This window comes from Pseudophryne corroboree, chromosome 8 (assembly GCF_028390025.1).
Source record: "Pseudophryne corroboree isolate aPseCor3 chromosome 8, aPseCor3.hap2, whole genome shotgun sequence".
NCBI lineage: Eukaryota > Metazoa > Chordata > Amphibia > Anura > Myobatrachidae > Pseudophryne > Pseudophryne corroboree.
The window spans coordinates 50,095,751-50,121,909 of record NC_086451.1 but is presented as its reverse complement, the minus strand read 5'-3'; the positions used below and the strand labels follow the sequence as shown (position 1 = coordinate 50,121,909).

Genomic DNA, 26,159 nt, shown 5'->3' with positions numbered 1-26,159 from the left:
ATAATAGGTTTCCATTTAATATGTCGACACCAGAATGTTTACTTTTTTTTTTGCTTAGCCTAATCTTAACATTCTGAACATGGTGACATTATTATCATGCCAACATTGGTGGGTGGTGACATTTTATACCAGCCTACTGTCCATTTCAACATGGATCCCCTTAGGCTAAACTACACAGTTGGTTGGACAAGTCTTAAGAGCCCCATACACTAGAGCGATTATGCCCAATTTCAGACCAATTTGGGCTGATATATTGGGTTGAAATCTGGCATTTTGGCTGTGTATCCGATCCGCGGCTGCGTGAGCGTCAGATCGGATCCTCCAGATCGCTAGTGCCGCACTCGTGATATGTCTGTTCCTGCAGGCATGGCTGGGATCGCATACGATACATCGCATGCAAAATGTACCAAATCATTTGGAATCGTATGGAACCAGTCCCGGGAGAGTTCAAGGGAAATCGCCTCCGACTTCAGCCTCAGAATTATCGTTCTAGCGCAGGGGTGGGGAACCTTTTTTCTACCAAGAGCCATATGGATATTTATAAAATCCTTCGGGGGCCATACAAAAATTTTCAACTTAAAAATTACCCTGCCTCTTAGAGGTAGTGAGTGCGTGCGCCAAAAAATGGGTGTGGATAATTAAAATGGGACGTGATACACATATGCCCCCAATAGTGCAGTGCCAGGTATACAAATGCCAACACAGTGTCAGGTATACAAATGCCCCCAATAGTGCAGTGCCATATCCACAATTGCCCCCACAGTGCCAGGTATACAAATTCTCTCCCCCCCCCCCCACTGTGCTGCTCCATCCGGCGGCATGTCTCGGGTGTTGGGGTCAGGGCAGGGAGGAGAGCGCGGTTATATCGGGCGGCGTGTAGTACCTCAAACCAGCCACCGGTTCGTGAGCCATTTAGAGCCTGTGGACCAGCAGCGGCGGCTCCTGATTGGCTCACGAACTGGCATCTGGTTTGAGATCTTACCTGCCGGTGCTGCCGGACATATAGCTGCGCTCTCCTCCCTGCCCTGACAGCTGAGAGATGCCACCGCCGGACTGAGCGACGGCGTGTCTCACTGACACAAGCGGGTAGCCCGGAACAAACGGCTTTGCGGGCCTTATACGGCCAGTGGGACGGAGGTTCCCCACCCCTGTTCTAGTGTATGGGGCCCTTTAGATAGAAAGACCAATCATGCATTGCTATAGACTAAATACACAGCCAGTTGGGATGTAGACATGGAACACAGGGTAGTGAGGGCCCTGCTTGTGGCAAATTATATGAGCTAGGTCACCGTAGGTCTGTTTCACCAATTGTCACATAGGCTTCTCTTCTTTGCCTTATAGGCTTCCCCCACACCACATCTGGTCTCCATTACCACTTTAATTTGACAGCCACCCATGTTTGTCATACATAGAAAGGGGCCGCAGATATGAACCATATTGCCCATCTAGTCTGCCCTTTAGGGATAGAGGATTAGGGTAGATTTAGGAGTTTGGGCATTAGGGTTGGTTTATCAGTTTCGGTTAAGGGTTACGGTGACGTTTGGAGTAAGGGTTGGGATTCACAGGTGTTAAGCTGGGTACACAGATAATTTTTAACAATGTGGCCAATTCAGACGGAGCGGTTCGACACTTCGTTAAAATCGTCCAGTGTGTACGCACTATGTTGCTGATTATGCGCGTCGTCAGCGACAATGCCCATCGGAGCTGCATGCAGCTCAAACTAGCGATATCGCTAGTGAGGGCTATGCTGAAGGCCTCTCCGCCGGGTCCAGTCGATGTTGAGCTGGGTACACATAGTCTAACGTGTACCCAACTTTAGGGTCAGGATTAGTGTAGGGTTGCTATGTGTCCCAGGTTTACAGGGATTGTACCAGATTTGGGGTATGTGCCCCAGCATCCCGGAAATTAAAGTAATCAAAAGTGACTGCTCCTTGTAGCATCCAAGCAGAGAGAGGTCAGTAAGGAGTGTCAAGGATAGTCAGTTCTCCTTGTCTGGTCTCTAAGCCACCTGGAATACAGACCCAGTGCAGCTACAAATGTGGAACTTTACTGTTGCAATGCTTAGTGACACCACTGCCGTCATATTAACATGCACACAAGGCTCTTCCATGCCTAATGCAGACAGAACTGCGGCTACATTCCAGAAATATATTCTTGCACCCTCAGCAAAATGGGTGGCCTTACGTAGCACACTGCCTCTAGTTGGATCCACTGTGTGTGTTGGGTTTACAGCCTTCCAGGAGCCCCTTGGGCAGAAGACAAATGGAGCACACCACTATAACACTGTATTTCCAATAGAGCTCGTAGGGTACAGTTACCGGCACTCTTGTCCAGAAAGTAGGCCAGCAGACAGCGCATGACGGCTTGATGACAGATCACCAAAACATTCTCCTGCCGCTCCAGCTCCATGATTACCGGTTCCAGCCTCTGTACCAGGTCCTCATAGGACTTTATTGGGAGTAAAAAAAAAAAGTAAAGTGAGCAAGAAAAGCTATGGTATACGGTTCTTATGTCGACATACATTAGGGTGACCACTAGTGGTCGACATGGAAAATATTGACGCATGAAAAAGGATGACATGAGCTTTTCACAATTCCCCCCCCCCTTTTCATACTTTATGATCCAGGTGGACTACAATTGGGAATAGTAACCACATTACATTGTAAAACTGTATTTTCCTGTGTAGGTCTTTCCTAGTGATCTCCAGGTAGCTGCAATGGTTCCCGGCCTGTAATACTCTGTACGCTGGTTGTATGTTGTAATTCTAACCTCCAGCCACCCATGGGACCACGCTGTGTAATTCACCCACAGTCACACGTTTCAAAATCCCAGGGCACATAGCGGAGGTTTCCCAAGACAAAACCTATACATTCCAACAATGATAATTCACAGCAAATCGCTGAGGAAGGTAGTTTATAGCATGAGTGACAGGGAATGGAGTCTGACAGAAGGGGGAGACACTGGGCAGGAGCTATGAAAGGCCAGGGGTTTGGATAGGAAGCTTTTCCAAGAGAACGGGTGTGGAGGTTTGGGGGAAGACTGTGACACAGAGACCACTATAAAGAAATAAACTACAACCGAAGCAAATTTCATATAGGCACTGGCTCTAGCAGAGAAGGATAATACGGTTGTGGCTATTATCATCATCACCGACACCATGTGACTTTACAAATAGGAGTGATGTTGGCAGCCCTCATATACAGTCAAGGGACACCTCTGAAGAGGGCCAGGCTGGCAAATGCCAGAAGGGCCAATGGCCTGTTGGGCCGGTAACACAGAGTGCTGGGCTCACCGAGCAACACAGCCTTCCGTCTCACTGCTCTAACTCCAGCCCATCCATCTGTGTGCTGCACATACATAGGAGCGTGCCACGCCGCCAGGCCCCCGACTTGTGTCATGCTTCCACCTCAGCCATGGCATTCATCAACATTCCAGGGCGGCTTCACAGCCCCAGTCCGTCCCTGCCTCTAAATGTATGTGGTTTATTGCAGAGGCATTTATAATAGCTGCTACATGACAGACTAGCAGATTGGATAGCACTGTGGATAGCATTGCTGCCTCACGGTGCGGAGGTTCAAATCCAGGCAAGGCCATATAGTATTATCTGTGTGGAGTTTGCACATCCACCCTGTGTTTGCTTGGGTTTCCTCCCATAATCCAAAAACATACTTGTAGCCTAATTGTGTTCAGACTATGGGGGAGATTTACAGAAGCTTGGAGAATGATAAAGTACCATCCAATGAAAAATAATTGATGCTTTATCTCTCCAAATTTTGATACATCTCCCCCACTGAGTTTAGACTGCAAGATGAACAAACATTAATGACTACATATTACGTGTACAGCGCTCCATAGCTAGACTGGGGAAAAATACAGAATGACACTTCTGAAGAGGTTCCCTTCGCATTTGCCACGTGTCCTTCTGGAAAGGATTTCGCTTTACTAAATCAGACTTTCTAGCACTTTTCCTTTGATCAGGCTACAACTTCCTGCGCCCCTACTGGTGACTCCAGTCTACAGAGCGCAGTCTGGCTTTATTCCCCGCTCACCTCTCCCTTGGGGTATCTGTAGCGATATTTGTCCTGGTCTCTTAGTGCAAACTCCTCTGGGTAATGATCCTGGATCTCTTCATAGGTCATCTCCTCACACACACCCTGCAAGGAACGGTGCAGAAATGTCTATCACAACTCACTATGTGGCACTAAAAGAAAAGGAAGCTGTATGTAGAAGGGATGACATCATTGATGAGGAAATGTTTTCCCACAGAAACCCATCAGCTTCTTGCTAGCATTTAGAAAGTACAGCCTACTAAATGATAGCTAGCAGCTGATTGGTTGCTAAGGAAACGTCTCCACTCTTTAGAAGGTTTGAAAGATCTCCAGCAGACTGAGGGGTAGATATATCAAGGCTTGAAGAGAGACAAGGGGGACATTTACTAAGCAGTGAAAAGAGCGGAGAAGTGAGCCAGTGGAGAAGTTGCCCCATCAACCAATCAGCAGCTCTGTATCATTTTATAGTATGCAAATTACAGATGTTACTTCAGTGCCGATTGGTTGCCATGGGCAACTTCTCCACTGGCTCACTTCTCCGCTCTTATCACCGCTTAGTAAATGTCCCCCTTAGTACCAGCCAATCAGCTCTAAACTGCAATGTTACAGGCTGTGTTTGAAAAAGGACCGTTAGGAGCAAACTGGTTGGTATTTTATCTCACTCCAAGCTTTGGCATCACTCTCCCTCAGTCTTAACAGTGAACCATCATAAAAAAAGTTTGCCCGCTACTCACGGCATCTATCTCATTCAGGGCCTTCCACTGCTCGTAGGGGACGTGCAGCGCTTCTGCGGTCTGGATGGTTCGCTTCATGTGACTGGTCCATACCTTCAGGTCTGTAATCTGCTGGGACTTAACGAAGCTACCCAGCTCATGAGCGAACTGTAAGATTAAAGCAAGCAGACGGAGTACAGAGTAAAGCAAATGAAGTGAAAAAGGACACTCGAGTGACCGCTTCCTTTTGGTTAACAAATGCAGTAGAAACAAAGAATATACTCAGCTAAAAATATTCCATCGGCCGCGGTTATTAGGAGATTGCCAGGAAAGCTTAATGTCTCGTTCAGGGATACGCAAGGACTGTGCAAGAAGTACGGCACAGAGACCACAGATTCTGCAGTGTAACATCACAGACATGGGGGGCACCAGACGTATACAGGCGTCTCCTACCTGCTTGCCCCGCAGTGACAGCCCAGAGTCACCTCCGATCCTGCCCATGACGTTAAGCTCGCTCTCTCCGTGCCGGGATAGGTAGATGGAACGGGGCGTTACGTGGATATTCATCAGGTAGTAAACGGTGCGGCTCTGGATGTGATCCTGCACTCTGTTCACCAGATAGCGGTTCCCGACATTAAATATCTTAATATAAGACAGAGAGCTGGGGATGGAGAAAGAAAAAAAAAAAAAAAAAAAGGTCATAGTGTAGGTATACCCTGCGCCCGTCTTCCATCTAATGTGCCAAAATAATCATTTATTAATAGCAGCGGATTATTGGAAGATTGCTTATTAAATATCTCTTAAGGAAATCGTATTCACACTACTCTCCAGATTAATTTTGGGGGGCGTGGGGGATCTAATTAAACCATAAGTGAACACACAATGATTCGCAATGTGCCTCTTATTATAGGCAGAGCTGATTTTTACAGTCATGGATTTCGATGTAGATTCTTTGGTATCCGGTGATGGCTTCACTGTAGACACTGTGGTGCAATTCATTCAACATTAACATAGGTGTATCTATAATGTGTGCAGGGGAAGTGTGGTGCACACAAGGGGGGCCCTCGCTGCACCCATGCATTGTACTTACAGCTCCGGCACTGCAGAAATCACCAGGAAAATGGTGCAGCCAATATATTCTAAAAGATGGGCGTAAGCGCAGTAGAAAGAACACCGGGAACGTGGCAAAGACGCCTTGTTTTCGGAGACCTGGTCTTACTCCATATACTCTCGCACAGTGCCAGAGTCTACCCGACAACTGCGCCGGAGAGAGGGGGGCCGGGACAGGGACAGCACATGGGCCCCCTCCTCTACTGAACCTTCGATGCACTCACACATACCCAGCTTCACTGGTTTCTCCCAGGGAATAGAATGTCAATTGATATTTAACAACAACACATTGAAGCAAAGTGATTCACAGAAACTGGTATGTGTGTTAGCGAATGGGCTTCAGTACAAGACTGGATACTGAGCAATGAGCGTCTAATCGGAAACCAGGAGGAAGGACAACTACAAAAGTCCAGGAAATGCTCGGTGATCACAAAGGAAAAAGTACAATCTTCAAATCTAAGGGGTCGATCCTATTACCCGTGATGATATCGCGGGTGCGAATCAGCAGCCACACTTTATGGGCGCTCGCTGCCCCATAGGACTCCGAGCACTTTGGTGCAAATTCAGCCCGCGAAGGTTGCATGATCGGCTGCCGTTTAAACGCCGTTGCAACGGCACATCGCACCCTACGCAGGAAACAAGATCGACCCCTTAAAAAATTGTGGAAAACGATTGGCCAAATGGCCAGTGATCTTGCAAATGATCCGATGTTGCGCCTTCGTACAGCTTGGGTATGTTATCCGGCGGTCGGGATGCCAGTGGTCACATGACCGACATCGGCATCCCAACACAGACAGTCCCGACACCGTACGGGGTAAGTATTCTACCCTCCCCCATCCTAACCCTCTTGGGGTGGCGGCTATGGCTAACACTTCGGGGGTGGCAGCTTTACTTTCAGGGGTCTAATTACCAAGACCCTGCATTTACAATCATTCATAATGTTCTATGGCTGTAATGCACCAAGCCGAGGCTTTACCCTCAGGGAGGGATTTTTCCCTCGTCACCGATAACCTAACACTTAGCAATTGGATCTAGTGAAGCCTCTCCGATATCGCTAGTCCCCATTGCCTGCTGTAGCCAACGCCATCCTGAGATGGCATTAGCAAGCAGAGAAAGAAAACATGCTCCTACCGCTTGTTACATTGACTCAGGATGTCATCCTCTTATTGCTCGGTTGGCATGGCGGTGAGTAATGGTGCTCATACACTTGTGCGATGCCCCACGACGCGACATCGCACCGGCAGTTCAGGTAGATAGATCGCATGGTAATCACGTGATGGGCACGTCACCGCTGAGTGGGAGTGGCCTGAGGCCGCTCCCGGTGGGTGCCCATCGCAGTGCGATATACTGCATGTGTTTTAAAAAACACATAAGATAACAGTGCGATTCGATAAATATTAAGTGCAGCACATAATATCTTGAGACGTGAGATTCGACCGGCGTGCCCGCGCATTGCGTCACAAGGTACCTAAAATGTGAATACAATCCTTCGATTTCTCTCACAAATCCAGTCGAAATCAAAGGTTAGCACCGATTATCTCACAAGTGTATGGGCACCATAAGTTACCGCAGGAGAAAATGACCAATTTCTCCATTACCAAAAATAGGTTAATTGTGAGAAGCAGAGATAAGGCCCATCTCCGGCAAAACCACCAAATAGCTGATCTCTGCTTCAAATAGACCCCACAATGTGGCGGAACTGCGGTGACAGATGATAGATTGACAGGTAAAAGAAGGTCAACAGATGAAAGGTAGACAGTGCTATAGGCTGACAGGTACAAAAAGTTGACATGACAATCAGGCGTTTGACAAGTTTTTGGTTTCATATTTTTCATCATTTACCATCCACGTGGGCTACGATTGGGAATAGTAACCTGTGCCTAGCGAAGAAGGCCTGCCAGAGTACACGTTTCCACTAATTTGGCTTAGATATGGTTAAGTATACAAAATGGAACATGCAAAGAAAACACAAAAAACACACACCTGTGTCAACCTTTTCCATGTCGACCTTTTGTACTACCTTTTACATGTCGACTTTTTGACTCTTGTCGACCATATGGTGTTGACCTATTGACCTATTCAGCGTCAATCTTTTAATCCACACCCGCAGATTTTGCCATGAAAGATAGATAGGTTTTCAAAGAGCTTTTACATTAAATAAATAGCTATGGACAAATGTAACACTTATGCTGCTTTCACATCGCAAAACCTGCTTTTGAAATGGTATTTGAAACGGTTCTTAAAACGGGTCTGAGCAGTTAAACCCCTTTCACATCTCATGTTGTAACCAGTAAATTACCATTTCATTACCGTTTTGGTACCTTTCACACTGAACCCGTTTCACCCATAGAAAACAGTGGTTGTCATTATAAATGGACTTTTCTGGCCCACACATTATTAATAATTATTAATTAATTCATTATTAATAATTTGGATAGTCGTACGATGGAACCCAGCAGCTTGAAGCATATCTATTTATATTAGAAGGGATTAGGTACTTGGTTTGTCTTTTTTGAAGGCACAAGTATTATTTATATATTTTTTAAAATAAATTTTTTTTTTTTTAGATGGAATGGTAAAATTCAAAAAAAAAAAAAAAAAATGGCGTGGGGTCCCCCCTCCAAAGCATAACCAGCCTCAGGCTCTTCGAGCTGGTCCTGGTTCTAAAAATGCGGGGGGGGGGGGAAATTGACAGGGGATCCCCCGTATTTTTAAAACCAGCACCGGGCTCTGCGCCTGGTGCTGGTGCAAAAATAAGATTTTACTTACCGATAAATCTATTTCTCGTAGTCCGTAGTGGATGCTGGGACTCCGTAAGGACCATGGGGAATAGCGGCTCCGCAGGAGACAGGGCACAAAATAAAAGCTTAAGGATCAGGTGGTGTGCACTGGCTCCTCCCCCTATGACCCTCCTCCAAGCCTCAGTTAGGATACTGTGCCCGGACGAGCGTACATAATAAGGAAGGATATTGAATCCCGGGTAAGACTCATACCAGCCACACCAATCACACCGTACAACTTGTGATCTGAACCCAGTTAACAGTATGATAAACGCAAAGGAGCCTCTGAAAAGATGGCTCACAACAATAATAACCCGAATTTTTGTAACAATAACTATATACAAGTATTGCAGACAATCCGCACTAGGGATGGGCGCCCAGCATCCACTACGGACTACGAGAAATAGATTTATCGGTAAGTAAAATCTTATTTTCTCTGACGTCCTAGTGGATGCTGGGACTCCGTAAGGACCATGGGGATTATACCAAAGCTCCCAAACGGGCGGGAGAGTGCGGATGACTCTGCAGCACCGAATGAGAGAACTCCAGGTCCTCCTCAGCCAGGGTATCAAATTTGTAGAATTTAGCAAACGTGTTTGCCCCTGACCAAGTAGCTGCTCGGCAAAGTTGTAAAGCCGAGACCCCTCGGGCAGCCGCCCAAGATGAGCCCACTTTCCTTGTGGAATGGGCTTTTACTGATTTTGGCTGTGGCAATCCTGCCACAGAATGTGCAAGCTGAATTGTACTACAAATCCAACGAGCAATCGTCTGCTTAGAAGCAGGAGCACCCAGCTTGTTGGGTGCATACAGGATAAACAGCGAGTCAGATTTTCTGACTCCAGCCGTCCTGGAAACATATATTTTCAAGGCCCTGACAACGTCAAGCAACTTAGAGTCCTCTAAGTCCCTGGTAGCCGCAGGTACCACAATAGGTTGGTTCATGTGAAATGCAGAAACCACCTTAGGTAGAAATTGAGGACGAGTCCTCAATTCCGCCCTGTCAGAATGAAAAATTAAGTAAGGGCTTTTATATGATAAAGCCGCTAATTCTGACACACGCCTGGCTGAAGCCAAGGCTAACAGCATCGATACCTTCCATGTGAGATATTTTAAGTCCACAGTGGAAAGTGGTTCAAACCAATGTGACTTTAGAAAACTCAACACCACATTGAGATCCCAAGGTGCCACTGGAGGCACAAAAGGAGGCTGTATGTGCAGCACCCCTTTTACAAATGTCTGAACTTCAGGTACTGAAGCCAGTTCTTTCTGGAAGAAAATCGACAGGGCCGAAATTTGAACCTTAATGGACCCTAATTTTAGGCCCATAGACAGTCCTGTTTGCAGGAAATGAAGGAAACGACCCAGTTGAAATTCCTCTGTAGGGGCCTTCTTGGCCTCACACCACGCAACATATTTACGCCAAATGCGGTGATAATGTTTTGCGGTTACGTCCTTCCTGGCTTTGACCAGAGTAGGGATGACTTCTTCTGGAATGCCTTTTTCCCTCAGGATCCGGCGTTCAACCGCCATGCCGTCAAACGCAGCCGCGGTAAGTCTTGGAACAGACAAGGCCCCTGCAGTAGCAGGTCCTTTCTTAGAGGTAGAGGCCACGGTTCGTCCGTGAGCATCTCTTGAAGTTCCGGGTACCAAGTCCTTCTTGGCCAATCCGGAACCACGAGTATAGTTCTTACTCCTCTCCTTCTTATGATTCTCAGTACTTTTGGTATGAGAGGCAGAGGAGGGAACACATACACTGACTGGTACACCCACGGCGTTACCAGAGCGTCCACTGCTATTGCCTGAGGGTCCCTTGACCTGGCGCAATATCTGTCCAGTTTTTTGTTTAGACGTGACGCCATCATGTCCACCTTTGGTTTTTCCCAACGGTTTACAATCAGGTGGAAGACTTCTGGGTGAAGTCCCCACTCTCCCGGGTGAAGGTCGTGTCTGCTGAGGAAGTCTGCTTCCCAGTTGTCCACTCCCGGAATGAACACTGCTGACAGTGCTATCACATGATTTTCCGCCCAGCGAAGAATCCTTGCAGCTTCTGCCATTGCCCTCCTGCTTCTCGTGCCGCCCTGTCTGTTTACGTGGGCGACTGACGTGATGTTGTCCGATTGGATCAACACCGCCTGACCCTGAAGCAGAGGTTTTGTTTGACTTAGGGCATTGTAAATGGCCCTTAGTTCCAGAATGTTTATATGAAGAGATGTTTCCATGCTTGACCACAAGCCCTGGAAATTCCTTCCCTGTGTGACTGCTCCCCAGCCTCTCAGGCTGGCATCCGTGGTTACCAGGATCCAATCCTGAATGCCAAATCTGCGGCCCTCTAGTAGATGAGCACTCTGCAGCCACCACAGGAGAGACACCCTTGTCCTTGGCGACAGGGTTATCCGCTGATGCATCTGCAGATGCGATCCGGACCATTTGTCCAGTAGATCCCACTGAAACGTTCTTGCATGGAATCTTCCGAATGGAATCGCTTCGTAAGAAGCCACCATTTTTCCCAGGACCCTCGTGCACTGATGCACTGAGACCTGGCCTGGTTTTAGGAGGTTCCTGACTAGCTCGGATAACTCCCTGGCCTTCTCCTCCGGGAGAAACACCTTCTTCTGGACTGTGTCCAGAATCATTCCTAGGAACAGTAGACGTGTCGTTGGAATCAGCTGCGATTTTGGAATATTTAGAATCCACCCGTGCTGACGTAACACTACTTGAGATAGTGCTACTCCGACTTCTAACTGTTCCCTGGATCTTGCCCTTATCAGGAGATCGTCCAAGTAAGGGATAATTAAAATGCCTTTTCTTCGTAGAAGAATCATCATTTCGGCCATTACCTTGGTAAAGACCCGAGGTGCCGTGGACAATCCAAACGGCAGCGTCTGAAACTGATAATGACAGTTTTGTACTACAAACCTGAGGTACCCTTGGTGAGAAGGGTATATTGGGACGTGGAGATAAGCATCTTTGATGTCCAGAGACACCATATAGTCCCCTTCTTCCAGGTTCGCTATCACTGCTCTGAGTGACTCCATCTTGAATTTGAACCTTTTTATGTAAGTGTTCAAGGATTTCAGATTTAAAATTGGTCTCACCGAGCCGTCCGGCTTCGGTACCACAAACAGCGTGGAATAATACCCCTTTCCTTGTTGCAGGAGGGGTACCTTGATTATCACCTGCTGGGAATACAGCTTGTGAATGGCTTCCAAAACTGCCTCCCTGTCGGAGGGAGACTTTGGTAAAGCAGACTTCAGGAACCGACGAGGGGGAAACGCCTCGAATTCCAGTTTGTACCCCTGCGATACTACCTGTAGAATCCAGGGATCCACTTGCGAGTGAGCCCACTGCGCGTAGAAATTCTTGAGACGGGCCCCCACCATATCTGAGTCTGCTTGTAAAGCCCCAGCATCATGCTGAAGACTTGGCAGAAGCAGGGGAGGGCTTCTGCTCCTGGGAAGCGGCTGCATGGTGCAGTCTTTTTCCTCTTCCTCTGCCCCGGGGCAGAAAGGAGTGGCCTTTTGCTCGCTTGTACTTATGGGAACGAAAGGACTGAGTTTGAAAAGACGGTGTCTTTTTCTGCTGATGTGAAGTGACCTGGGGTAAAAAGGTGGATTTTCCAGCCGTTGCCGTGGCCACCAGGTCCGATAGACCAGCCCCAAATAACTCCTCCCCTTTATACGGCAATACTTCCATGTGCCGTTTGGAATCCGCATCCCCTGACCACTGTCGCGTCCATAACGCTCTTCTGGCAGAGATGGACATAGCACTTACTCTTGATGCCAGGGTGCAAATATCCCTCTGTGCATCACGCATATATAGTAATGCATCCTTTAAATGTTCTATAGTTAACAAAATATTGTCCCTATCCAGGGTATCAATATTCTCAGTCAGGGAATCCGACCATGCGACTCCAGCACTGCACATCCAGGCTGAGGCGATTGCTGGTCGCAGTATAACACCAGTATGTGTGTATATACTTTTTAGGATATTTTTCAGCCTTCTATCAGCTGGTTCTTTGAGGGTGGCCGTATCAGGAGACGGTAACGCTACTTGTTTAGATAAACGTGTGAGCGCCTTATCTACCCTAGGAGGTGTTTCCCAACGCACCCTAACCTCTGGCGGGAAGGGATATAATGCTAATAATTTTTTAGAAATTAGCTGTTTTTTATCGGGGGAAACCCACGCTTTATCACACACCTCATTTATTTCCTCTGACTCAGGAAAAACTATTGGTAGTTTTTTCACACCCCACATAATACCCTTCTTTGTGGTACTTGTAGTGTCAGAAAGGTTCAATGCCTCTTTCATTGCCGTGATCATGTAACGTGTGGCCCTACTGGACATTACGTTTGTCTCGTCACCGTTGACACTAGACTCAGTATCTGTGTCAGGGTCTGTGTCGACCCACTGAGGTAACGGGCGTTTTAGCGCCCCTGACGGTGTCTGAGACGCCTGGACAGGCACTAATTGATTTGCCGGCTGTCTCATGTCGTCAACAGTTTTTTGCAAATTGCTGACATTATCACTTAATTGTTTAAATACAATCATCCAGTCAGGTGTCGACTCCCTAGGGGGTGACATCACCAACACAGGCAACTGCTCCGCCTCCACATCATTTTCCTCCTCATACATGTCGACACACGCGTACCGACACACAGCACACACACCGGGAATGCTCTGATAGAGGACAGGACCCCACTTAGCCCTTTGGAGAGACAGAGGGAGAGTCTGCCAGCACACACCCAGCGCTATATATATATACAGGGATAACCTTATATAAGTGTTATTCCCTTATAGCTGCTGTTATTATCGTTATTTGCTGCCAAAAATGCCCCCCCTTCTCTTTTTTACCCTGATTCTGAAGCAGGACTGCAGGGGAGTCAGGGAGCCGTCCTTCCAGCGGAGCTGTGAGGGAAAATGGCGCTTGTGTGCTGAGGAGATAGGCTCCGCCCCTTCACGACGTCCTTATCTCCCGCTTTTTTGTGTAAAAATGGCAGGGGTTAAAATACATCCATATAGCCCAGGAGCTATATGTGATGTATTCTTTTTGCCACCTAAGGTATATACTGTTATATTGCGTCTCAGGGCGCTCCCCCCCAGCGCCCTGCACCCTCAGTGACCGGAGTGTGAAGTGTGCTGAGAGCAATGGCGCACAGCTGCGGTGCTGTGCGCTACCTTAGTCTGAAGACAGGATGTCTTCTGCCGCCGATTTCACCGGACCTCTTCGTCTCTTCTGGCTCTGTAAGGGGGACGGCGGCGCGGCTCCGGTGACCCATCCAGGCTGAACCTGTGATCGTCCCTCTGGAGCTAATGTCCAGTAGCCTAAGAAACCCGATCCACTCTGCACTCAGGTGAGTCCTTTTCTTCTCCCCTTAGTCCCACGATGCAGTGAGCCTGTTGCCAGCAGGACTCACTGAAAATAAAAAAACCTAAACTAAACTTTTATTCTAAGCAGCTCAGGAGAGCCACCTAGATTGCACCCTTCTCGGCCGGGCACAAAAATCTAACTGAGGCTTGGAGGAGGGTCATAGGGGGAGGAGCCAGTGCACACCACCTGATCCTTAAGCTTTTATTTTGTGCCCTGTCTCCTGCGGAGCCGCTATTCCCCATGGTCCTTACGGAGTCCCAGCATCCACTAGGACGTCAGAGAAAAATACGCGGGACAAAAAGAGTAGGGGTCCCCCGTATTTTTTACACCAGCATCGGGCTCCACTAGCTGGACAGATAATGCCACAGCCGGGGGGGTCACTTTTATACAGTGCCCTGCGGCCGTGGCATTAAATATCCAACTAGTCACCCCTGGCCGGGGTACCCTGGGGGAGTGGGGACCCCTTCAATCAAGGGGTCCCCCCCCCAGCCACCCAAGGGCCAGGGGTGAAGCCAGAGGCTGTCCCCCCCATCCATTGGCTGCGGATGGGAGGCTGATAGCCTTGAGTAAAATGACAGAATATTGTTTTTTCCAATAGTACTACAAGTCCCAGCAAGCCTCCCCCTTTCACATGGGACCCCTTTCCCCGAATGCAGAGAGACCCCCCCACCCGTGACTGCTGTCACTGAAAGGTCTCGTAAGCCAATCAGCGAGCGCAACGTCCTTGCACTCTGCTGATTGGCTCTGTGCGCATCTGAGCTGTCAGCGCATCGCACAGCTCCCTCCATTATATTCAATGGTGGGAACCTTGCGGTTAGCGGTGGGGTCACCCGCCGGTCAGCGGCTGACCGCGGGTAACCCCACCACTGACAGCAAAGTTCCCACCATTGAAAGTAATGGAGGCAGCTGTGCGATGCGCTGTCTGAGCTTAGACGCACACAGCCAATCAGGTGAGCGCCACGGAGTAGCGCTTCCTGATTGGCTGAAGGGACCTCAGGAAGGGACAGGAGTCACGTGATGTCCCGGCATTCGGGGAAAGGGGTCTCATATGTCAACATGGGACCCCTTTCAGTCCGTTGGTACGGGTGTTCGTGTTTTTTTTTTTGCCAAGTACGAGGATTATCTCTGGACGTGGATTTATCTCTGGACACTGGCAGGTGAGTATAATTTTTTTCACAGGTACCCTCGGATCGTCGGAGACTGTGGCAGTCGGCGTGTCAACATAGGTAAGTATGTATGTGTGTCGGCAGTGTGTAATAAAGTTGTACTTGTCACGGTGTGTATCTCCTGTTTTTATTTGGGTATTTTTTTTTCAGTAGTACTACAGGTACCAGCGGGCCCGGTTTTCTCCCGCATGCTGGTACTTGTGGTTCTCCAAGTACCAGCTTGCGGGGGAGGCTTGCTGGGACTTGTAGTACTATTGGAAAAAACAATATTCTGTCATTTTACTCAAGGCTATCAGCCTCCCATGCGCAGCCAATGGATGGGGGGGACAGCCTCGGGCTTCACCCCTGGCCCTTGGGTGGCTGGGGGGGGGACCCCTTGATTGAAGGGGTCCCCACTCCTCCAGGGTACCCCGGCCAGGGGTGACTAGTTGGATATTTAATGCCACGGCCGCAGGGCACTGTATAAAAGTGACCCCCGGCTGTGGCATTATCTGTCCAGCTAGTGGAGCCCGATGCTGGTGTAAAAAATACGGGGGACCCCTACGCTTATTGTCCCCCGTATTTTTTGCACCAGCACCAGGCGCAGAGCCCGGTGCTGGTTTTAAAAATACGGGGGATCCCCTGTCAATTTTTCCCCCGCATTTTTAGAACCAGGACCAGCTCGAAGAGCCAGAGGCTGGTTATGCTTTGGAGGGGGGACCCCACGCCATTTTTTTCCGTGTTTTTCCCGTTTAAACGTTTATAAAGCCACTCTCACATGTGTCTCCTGTGTTTTCCAAGCTGTTTCCTGGTTGTGGCTGCTGACATCACACATGGAGACAGCCTATGACCTGCTGGGGCTTGCAAATACCGTTTCAGACCCTTTCACACTGCACAGTGAAATGGGACTGAAACGGGTAGGACCCTTCTTTTTTACCGTTTCAAAATACCGGTATTTTGAAAACGGTAAATTGAAGGGGACCCTTTCACATCGCAGCTTGACCCGTTTAGGAAGCCAGTTAAAACGGCAAAATACCGGGTATAAGCTGCGGTGTGAAAGGGGTTTAATAAGATGGAATTTACATACACAGTATACTTCTCCTTATCTAGGTGCCTAAGTTAACATTTTGTTAGCTATTTTAGGTTTCAAATTGTGCAAAAGTGCAGATTGCTAACACTAAACATTTCATGTTACGATTGCAAACAATGGGGGTCATTCAGACCCGATCGCTCGCTAGCTATTTTTTTGCAGCGCTGCGATCAGATAGTTGCCGCCTATAGGGGAGTGTATTTTTGCTTTGCAAGTGTAGCCGAGTGGTACAAAAAAAGTTTTGTGCAGTTTCTGAGTAGCCCAGAACTTACTCAGCCGCTGCGATCACTTCAGCCTGTCCGGTCCCGGAATTGACGTCATACACCTGCCCTGCAAACGCTTGGACACGCCTGCGTTTTTCCAAACACACCCAGAAAATGGTTAGTGGACACCCACAAAAGTCCTCTTCCTGTCAATCTCCTTGCGATCGGCTGTGCAAATGTAGTCTTCGTAAAACCCATCGCCCAGCAACGATCCGCTTTGTAGCCGTATGTCGCACCTGCGCATAGCGGTGCACACGCAGTTTTGACCTGATCGCAGCACAGCGAAAAAAAATCTAGCGTGCGATTAGGTCTGAATAACCCCCCTATGTGTTCATGGTGGAATGCTGTAATATAAAATGTGTGAAGAATTCCATTTTCATGCAGATTTCCCTATCACGGATCTCTAAAGTAACAAATATTGTGCATTATCTACGGTATACATTACAGCTATAGGACAGTTTTAGGTTTCAGTCTGCAAAGTGACAAAAATATTAAAAAGTAATTAAAGAAAATAAGATTTTACACTTACCGGTAAATCTATTTCTCGTAGTCCGTAGAGGATGCTGGGACTCCGTAAGGACCATGGGGAATAGACAGGCTCCGCAGGAGACATGGGCACTTTAAGAAAGACTTTAGACTCTGGGTGTGCACTGGCTCCTCCCTCTATGCCCCTCCTCCAGACCTCAGTCAGAGAAACTGTGCCCAGAGGAGATGGACAGTACGAGGAAAGGATTTTTGTTAATCCAAGGGCAAGATTCATACCAGCCACACCAATCACACCGTATAACTTGTGATAAACTACCCAGTTAACAGTATGAACAAACAACATAGTCTCGGTCCAAACCGATGAACTATAATATAACCCTTATGTAAGCAATAACTATATACAAGTCTTGCAGAAGAAGTCCGCACTTGGGACGGGCACCCAGCATCCTCTACGGACTACGACAAATAGATTTACCGGTAAGTGTAAAATCTTATTTTCTCTAACGTCCTAGAGGATGCTGGGACTCCGTAAGGACCATGGGGATTATACCAAAGCTCCCAAACGGGCGGGAGAGTGCGGATGAAAAAAAGAAAAAACACAAATGAAGTGCGCTGTCAGCGGCAGCCTGTACAGGGAAGGTCAGTTCCCTAATAATACGGATAGAGAAGAAAGAGTAGGTACTGGCGCCGGCTGAGATCGAATGCGAGATAAATAACTCAATTAGTAAAGTTAAAAATTAATATATTTAATAAACATTCATCAAATGGAGGATATCTTACCCTTCAATAAATAATAAGTAAAACACAAGCAATTGCTGTACAATAAAAAAGCGCTTTGTAGGATCCCACTGTATAAGTAATATTTATAAGTAATGTCCACAATTCCTGGCTAGGACACTATTCCACATTTGCCCACAAGTTCAATTAGGTATAGGATGATTTTACCAGACTGGATTCCAGATGGATCCCCTAGGTCTCTTTTGCAGTTGAGAACCAGATAGCAAAAAGGGGATGAGTCCAAGTCAAACGAGGAACTTGTGTCGGAATTTTATCCTAGTGGAAGCTGATAGGTCCAAAGTTGCCAGGAGGTGGATGAGGGTCCTGGTATTGGTGGTCCTACAGGCTGGAGCTCAACGCGTTTCGCTGGTCTAATGGGTGCCAGCTTCCTCAGGAGCATGCTCCTGAGGAAGCTGGTACCCATTAGACCAGCGAAACTAGGATAAAATTCCGACATAAGTTCCTCGTTTGACTTGGACTCAAAGCGCTTCTTTATTGTACAGCAATTGCTTGTGTTTTACTTATTATTTATTGAAGGGTGAGATATCCTCCATTTGATGAATGTTTATTAAATATATTAATTTTTAACTTAACTCAATTAGTAATTTATCTCGCATTCGATCTCAGCCGGCGCCAGTACCTACTCTTTCTTCTCTATCCGGGAGAGTGCGGATGACTCTGCAGCACCGATTGAGCAAACAGGAGGTCCTCCTCAGCCAAGGTATCAAACTTATAGAACTTTGCAAAAGTGTTTGACCCCGACCAAGTAGCAGCTCGGCACAGCTGTAGTGCCGAGACCCCTCGGGCAGCCGCCCAAGACGAGCGCACCTTCCTAGTGGAATGGGCCTTAACCGATTTCGGTAACGGCAATCCTGCCGTAGAATGCGCCAGCTGAATCGTGTTACAGATCCAGCGAGCAATAGTCTGCTTTGAAGCAGGGCCGCCAACCTTGTTGGCTGCATACAGGACAAACAGCGCTTCTGTTTTTCTGATCCTAGCCGTTCTGGCCACGTAAATTTTCAAAGCCCTGACCACATCAAAGGACTCTGAATCCTCCAAGTCACGTGTAGCCACAGGCACGACAAAAGGTTGGTTCATATGAAAGGATGAGACCACCTTAGGTAGGAATTGAGGATGGGTCCGCAACTCCGCTCTATCCATATGGAAAACCAGATAGGGGCTTTTATGTGATAAAGCCGCCAATTCCGAAACTCGCCTAGCCGAAGCCAAGGCTAACAACATGACCACCTTCCAAGTGAGATATTTCAACTCCACTGTTTTAAGTGGTTCAAACCAATGTGACTTAAGGAAACTTAACAACACGTTAAGGTCCCAAGGCGCCACCGGAGGTACAAAAGGAGGCTGAATATGCAGTACTCCCTTCACAAAAGTCTGTACTTCAGGTAAAGAGGTCAATTCCTTTTGAAAGAAAATGGATAAGGCCGAAATCTGAACTTTAATGGAGCCTAATTTTAGGCCCAAATTCACTCCAGTTTGTAGGAAGTGAAGAAAACGGCCTAGATGGAATTCTTCCGTAGGAGCATTCCTGGCCTCACACCAAGAAACATATTTTCGCCATATTCGGTGATAATGTTTAGACGTCACGTCCTTCCTAGCCTTTATTAGCGTAGGAATGACCTCATCCGGAATACCTTTTTCCGCTAGCATCCGGCGTACAACCGCCATGCCGTCAAACGCAGCCGCGGTAAGTCTTGGAACAGACAGGGACCTTGTTGTAACAGGTCCTGCCTTAGAGGAAGAGGCCACGGATCTTCTGTGAGCATTTCTTGCAGATCCGGATACCAGGTCCTTCGTGGCCAATCTGGAACAATGAGAATTGTTCTCACTCCTCTTTTTCTTATTATCCTCAACACCTTGGGTATGAGAGGAAGAGGAGGAAACACATATACCGACTGGAACACCCACGGTGTCACTAGGGCGTCCATAGCTACCGCCTGAGGGTCTCTTGACCTGGCGCTATACCTTTGTAGCTTTTTGTTGAGACGGGATGCCATCATGTCTATTTGGGGTAGTCCCCACCGACTTGCACTGTGCGCAAAGACTTCCTGATGAAGTCCCCACTCTCCCGGATGCAGATCGTGTCTGCTGAGGAAGTCTTCTTCCCAGTTGTCCACTCTCGGAATGAACACTGCTGACAGAGCGCTTACATGATTCTCCGCCCAGCGAAGAATTCTGGTGGCTTCCGCCATTGCCACTCTGCTCCTTGTGCCGCCTTGGCGGTTTACATGAGCTACTGCGGTGATGTTGTCTGACTGGATCAGAACTGGTCGACTGCGAAGTAAGATCTCCACTTGACGTAGGGCGTTGTATATGGCCCTTAGTTCCAGGATGTTGATGTGAAGACAAGTCTCTTGACTTGACCAAAGACCTTGGAAATTTCTTCCCTGTGTGACTGCTCCCCAACCTCGGAGGCTCGCGTCCGTGGTCACCAGGATCCAGTCCTGAATGCCGAACCTGCGGCCTTCCAGGAGGTGAGCACTGTGCAGCCACCACAGGAGAGATATCCTGGCTCTGGGAGACAGGGTGATCCTTTGATGCATTTGTAAATGGGACCCGGATCATTTGTCCAGTAGGACCCACTGAAAAGTCCTCGCATGAAACCTGCCGAAGGGGATGGCCTCGTACGATGCCACCATCTTCCCCAGGACACGGGTGCAGTGAAGCACTGAAACCTTTTTTGGCTTTAATAGGTTCCTGACCAGAGCTATGAGCTCCTGAGCCTTTTCCATCGGATGAAAAACCTTTTTCTGTTCTGTGTCCAGAATCAGGCCCAAAAAGGTCAGACACGTTGTAGGAACCAGCTGGGACTTCGGAATATTGAGAATCCAGCTGTGCTGTTGCAACGTCCTCACTGACAGTGACATGCTGTCCAGTAACTTCTCTCGAGATCTCGCCTTTATGAGGAGATCGTCCAAGTATGGGATAATTGTGACACCCTGCTTGCGCAGGAGCACCATCATTTCCGCCATTACCTTGGTGAAAATTCTCGGGGCCATGGAAAGCACAAACGGCAACATCTGAAATTGGTAATGACAGTCCTGTACCGCAAATCTCAGGAACGCCTGGTGAGGAAGAAAAATAAGAATTTACTTACCGATAATTCTATTTCTCGTAGTCCGTAGTGGATGCTGGGAACTCCGTAAGGACCATGGGGAATAGCGGCTCCGCAGGAGACTGGGCACATCTAAAGAAAGCTTTAGGACTATCTGGTGTGCACTGGCTCCTCCCCCTATGACCCTCCTCCAAGCCTCAGTTAGGATACTGTGCCCGGACGAGCGTACACAATAAGGAAGGATTTTGAATCCCGGGTAAGACTCATACCAGCCACACCAATCACACCGTACAACTTGTGATATGAAACCCAGTTAACAGCATGATAACAGAGGAGCCTCTGAATAGATGGCTCACAACAAGAACCCGATTAGTTAACAATAACTATGTACAAGTATTGCAGACAATCCGCACTTGGGATGGGCGCCCAGCATCCACCATGGGGATTATACCAAAGCTCCCAAACGGGCGGGAGAGTGCGGATGACTCTGCAGCACCGAATGAGAGAACTCCAGGTCCTCCTCAGCCAGGGTATCAATTCGTAGAATTTTGCAAACGTGTTTGCCCCTGACCAAGTAGCTGCTCGGCAAAGTTGTAAAGCCGAGACCCCTCGGGCAGCCGCCCAAGATGAGCTCACCGTCCTTGTGAAATGGGCTTTTATTGATTTAGGCTGCGGTAATCCTACCGCAGAATGCGCCAGCTGAATAGTGCTACAAAACCAGCGCGCAATAGACTGCCTAGAAGCAGGAGCACCCAGCTTGTTGGGTGCCATCAGGATAAACAGCGAGTCAGTTTTCCTGACTCCAGCCGTCCTGGAAAAATAAAATTTACAGGGCTCTGACTACGTCCAGCAACTTGGAATCCTCCAAGTCCCCAGTAGCCGCAGGCAGCACAATAGGTTGGTTCAAGTGAAAACCTGAGACCACCTTCGGGAGAAACTGAGGACGAGTCCTCAACTCTGCCCTATCCATACAGAAAATCAGATAAGGCCTTTTACATGACAAAGCCGCCAATTCTGACACACGCCTGGCCAAGGCCAAGGCCAACAGCATGACCACTTTCCACGCGAGATACTTTAGCTCCATGGTTTTAAGTGGCTCAACCAATGCGACATTAGGAAACCCAACACCACGTTGAGATCCAAAAAGTGCCACAGGAGGCACAAAAGGAGGCTGAATATGTAGTACTCCTTTAACCAAAGTCTGAACTTCAGGCAGTGAAGCCAGTTTTTTCTGGAAGAAAATCGACAGAGCCGAAATCTGGACCTTGATGGACCCCAATTTGAGGCCCAAACGTCACCCCTGCTTGCAGGAAGTGCAGGAATCGACATAGTTGAAATTCCTCCGTCGGGGCCTTCATAGCCTCCCACCAAGCAACAAATTTTCGCCAAACGCGGCGATAATGTCTTGCGGTGACATCCTTCCTGGCTATGATCAGGGTAGGGATGACTTCCTTCGGAATACCCTTTTCCTTTAGGATCCGGTGTTCTACCGCCATGCCGTCAAACGCAGCCGCGGTAAGTCTTGAAACAGACAGGGTCCCTGCTGCAGCAGGTCTTGTCTGAGCGGCAGAGGCCAAGGGTCCTCTGCCAGCATCTCTTGAAGTTCCGGGTACCAAGCTCTTCATGACCAATCCGGAACCCCGAGTATGGTTTTCACTCCTTGCCTTCTTATTATTCTCAGTACCTTGGGTATGAGAGGTAGAGGAGGAGACACATAAACCGACTGGTACACCCACGGTGTCACTAGAGCGTCCCCAGCGATCGCCTGAGGGTCCCTTGACCTGGCGCAATATCTTTTCAACTTCTTGTTGAGGCGGGACGCCATCATGTCCACCCGTGGTCATTCCCAACGGTTTACCCGCATTTGGAAAACTTCTGGATGAAGTCCCCATTCTCCTGGGTGTAGGTCGCCCATCGGAGAATCCTTGTGGCTTCTGCCATCGCCATCCTGCTTCTTGTGCCGCCCTGTCTGTGTACATGGGCGACCGCCGTGATGTCGTCTGATTGGATCAGTACCGGCTGGTTCTGAAGCAGGGGCCTTGCTTGTCTTAGGGCATTGTAAATGGCCCTTAGCTGCAGAATATTTATGTGAAGCGAAATCTCCTTGGAAATTTCTTCCCTGTGTGACTGCACCCCAGCCCCGAAGGCTGGCATCCGTGGTCACCAGGACCCAGTCCTGTATTCCGAATCTGCGGCCCACTAGTAGATGAGCCCTCTGCAGCCACCACAGCAGCGACACCCTGTTTCTTTTTTTTGAATCAAGTAATTTTTTATTGAGTTTTGTAACACATTGACACAACAAGACAAAACAACAACATTGAAATAAACTATAACAATTGCCATCAATAAACAGGTATTTTCAGATCACAGTTCGGTGTGCGTGTTAATTCTTTTCGCATATGTGTACACGACATAGAATATCAATATTATTACGAATGTCGCTCAAGTGCTCAATACCTGCCCGCCCAGCCATGTGCTACTCCAGCGATCCCACATCTCCGTAAATCGAGAGGTGGAACCCCGTATTTTATACATATGCCTCTCATGACAAATTACCTCGTTCACCAACGCCCTCCAGTGCTCCACCCTAGGCACATCTGCCGAGAACCAGACCCTAGCAATAACAACTTTTGCCAGCGTAGTGAGACACAGGACATATTTATACAGTAAGACAGAGTGTGTTTCCTCAAGATCTAACCCAAACAAGCATATACCAGGATCTAATGTAGGGAGGGACGGTGCTGTCATGATCACATCACTCCACACTTTACGCCAAAAAAGGGAAATCTCAGGGCAATCCCACAGTAAGTGCCAAAATCCGGCATCGGCTACCCGACACCTGGGGCAGTTAGAATCTTCCCTAAGACCAGCCCTCTGCATAGTAACTGGAGTACGATAGGCCCTGTGTAAAATAAAGAAAAAAACCTGCTTATATCTTATACACGGCGTAGCGTATCTAAGGGAGCTCATAATCTGGAGCCACTGCTCATGGGACAAGCGCCCCAAATCAGTCTCCCATTTAATACGGAGATTATTTAATAGATCGGGGTAGCTTCTATTATTTAAAGCAGCATATATGGTAGACACCCTCCCCCTCTGACTCAGAGAAGTAAGCATCGTCCTAACAGGTGAGTCAACAATCAGTGGTGGGCCATGAGGGAATTGAGTTTGTACAGCATGTCTAAGCCGAAAATACCGGAACAGAGCAGTATTAGGTACATCAAATTCGATCTTCAGTTGCTGAAATGACTTCAGCACTCCATCGTGGTACAGCTGACCCAGCGCCACGACACCCCTAGCAATCCATATATTATCTAGCGACATCTCATATAGCTCAGGGTATGCACTATTGAACCACAATGGAGTACCGGCATCATGTCCCTCCCAATCATATAAAGTGTGTGCATAGCGCCAGATGAGCAAGGCTTGACGCAACAGGGGAGGCAAGCCAGGCGCTGAGAGACCAGAGAGGAGAAGCTGAAGAGGAGAAAGAGAGAAAGTAGGAGAGCACTCCGCCCGCTCAGCCAGAAACCCCCTCACCGTAGTACCTAGAGAATCCCCGATCCATTCACTCAGATGAGACAGCTGAGCCGCTACATAGTATAGTCTGAGATCAGGGAGACTTGCCCCGCCGGACATCTGAGATCTGCATAATGTCCTGATAGAGACTCTCGCTGGCCTGCCACCCCATATAAATGAGGACAGAACGCCCTCTATAACAGTAAAGATCTTCTTGGGGAGGTATACCGGAGAATTGTGTAGAGCATAAAGGAATTTTGGCTGCATCACCATTTTAAATAGATTAACCCGACCCAGGACAGATAACGGTAGTTTTTTCCAGCTATGAGCCTTCTCTTTAAATGTCGCTAGAATGGGGTCAATATTTTGGGCCACATAGCTACGCGCCATAGGAGTAATCCAGATGCCTAAATACTTGAACCGCAATGTCCATTGCAAAGGATACGCCCCCTGTGTATTTTCCGGGAGAAGGCCAGAGATGGGGAAAATGTGGGATTTGTCCCAGTTAATTAGTAGACCGGAAAAGATACCAAAATTTTCCACTACCTGTAACACTGCTTGTAGGGAGTCATCAGAGTCTTGCAAAAAAAGAAGCATGTCATCCGCGTATAGCGCTACCACATCCACATGACCCCCAATCTCAACGCCCCTGACCCTACCATTACGGCGCAGCAGGCCGGCCAACGGCTCCACGGCGATTGCAAACAGTGCAGGAGATAGGGGGCAACCCTGTCGAGTGCCCCTCTCCAACGCAAAAAGCTCAGACGTGAAACCATTAGCCGTCACCCGAGCCACAGGCAAGGAATACAACAACTGGATAAAGCTAATAAATCGAGGGCCAAAAGCAAATTTCTCCAGCACCCCCCACAGGTACCTCCATTCTACGGAGTCGAACGCTTTGGCCGCATCAAGGGACACCACCACCGCGTCCGACCCCACCACATCACCCCTCTGGAGATGACAGAACAGTCTACGCAAATTTTGGGCCGTGGACTTACCTGGCATAAAGCCAGTCTGGTCCGGGTGAATTATTGTTGCAATTACCAAATTCAATCGAGATGCCAAGATTTTTGCCAGTATCTTGACATCAGTATTGAGGAGGGAAATGGGTCGATAAGACTCGGGGAGTAGGGGGTCCTTCCCTGGTTTCAACAGGACAATTATATTGGCCTCGGCCATAGAGCGCGGGAGAGCCTTACCCTCTAAGAGTAAGTCAAATAATTGTAGGAGATAGGGGGCAAAAAACGTACTGTATTTTTTATAGACTTCCCCCGGAAGCCCATCGGATCCCGGTGCCTTAGACGCCGGGAGAGACAGGATCGCAGCCTCCACTTCTTCCAACGTGATAGGTGCATCCAAAGCCTCCGAGTCCTCCCGGGACAAGCATGGCAAGGTCAACTGGGCCAAAAAATCCCGAAGCTGATCGTCAGAGTAACTGGCTCGGGAGGCATAGAGCGAGGAGTAATAACTACGGAACGTCTCCGCCACCATTGATCCAGAGTAACACAATTGGCCAGCAGAGTTCTTCACACACTGAATTACAGTTCTAGGGGAATCGGACCGGGCCAAAAAAGCCAAGTAGCTGCCATTCATCTCCGCCCGAAAATACTGCTCATGTCCTGCAAAAAGGAGTCTACGCCTGGATTTCTCAAATAAACAATCCGACCACTCGCTCTGCGCGCTCTTCCACAACAGCTCATCAGATCGCAGATGGGTAATAAGGTATTGAGACTCCAACTGCCGGCACAAAGATTCCAACCGCACCTCTTCCCTCTTACTAAACGCT

At 48.3% G+C, this 26,159-nt stretch overlaps 1 protein-coding gene across 1 annotated transcript in view; it reads right to left on the bottom strand.

The window, feature by feature from the left end:
- PFKFB1 (6-phosphofructo-2-kinase/fructose-2,6-biphosphatase 1) overlaps positions 1 to 26,159 on the bottom strand; it is a 125,619-nt gene that overhangs the window by 33,800 nt on the left and 65,660 nt on the right. The window contains exons 8-11 of the mRNA XM_063938493.1: positions 5,216 to 5,495; positions 4,784 to 4,930; positions 4,050 to 4,154; positions 2,319 to 2,448 (exon numbers count right to left, since the gene is read on the bottom strand). Coding sequence (XP_063794563.1) covers positions 2,319 to 2,448; positions 4,050 to 4,154; positions 4,784 to 4,930; positions 5,216 to 5,495 — 662 coding nt within the window. The remainder of the gene's footprint in view (positions 1 to 2,318; positions 2,449 to 4,049; positions 4,155 to 4,783; positions 4,931 to 5,215; positions 5,496 to 26,159) is intronic.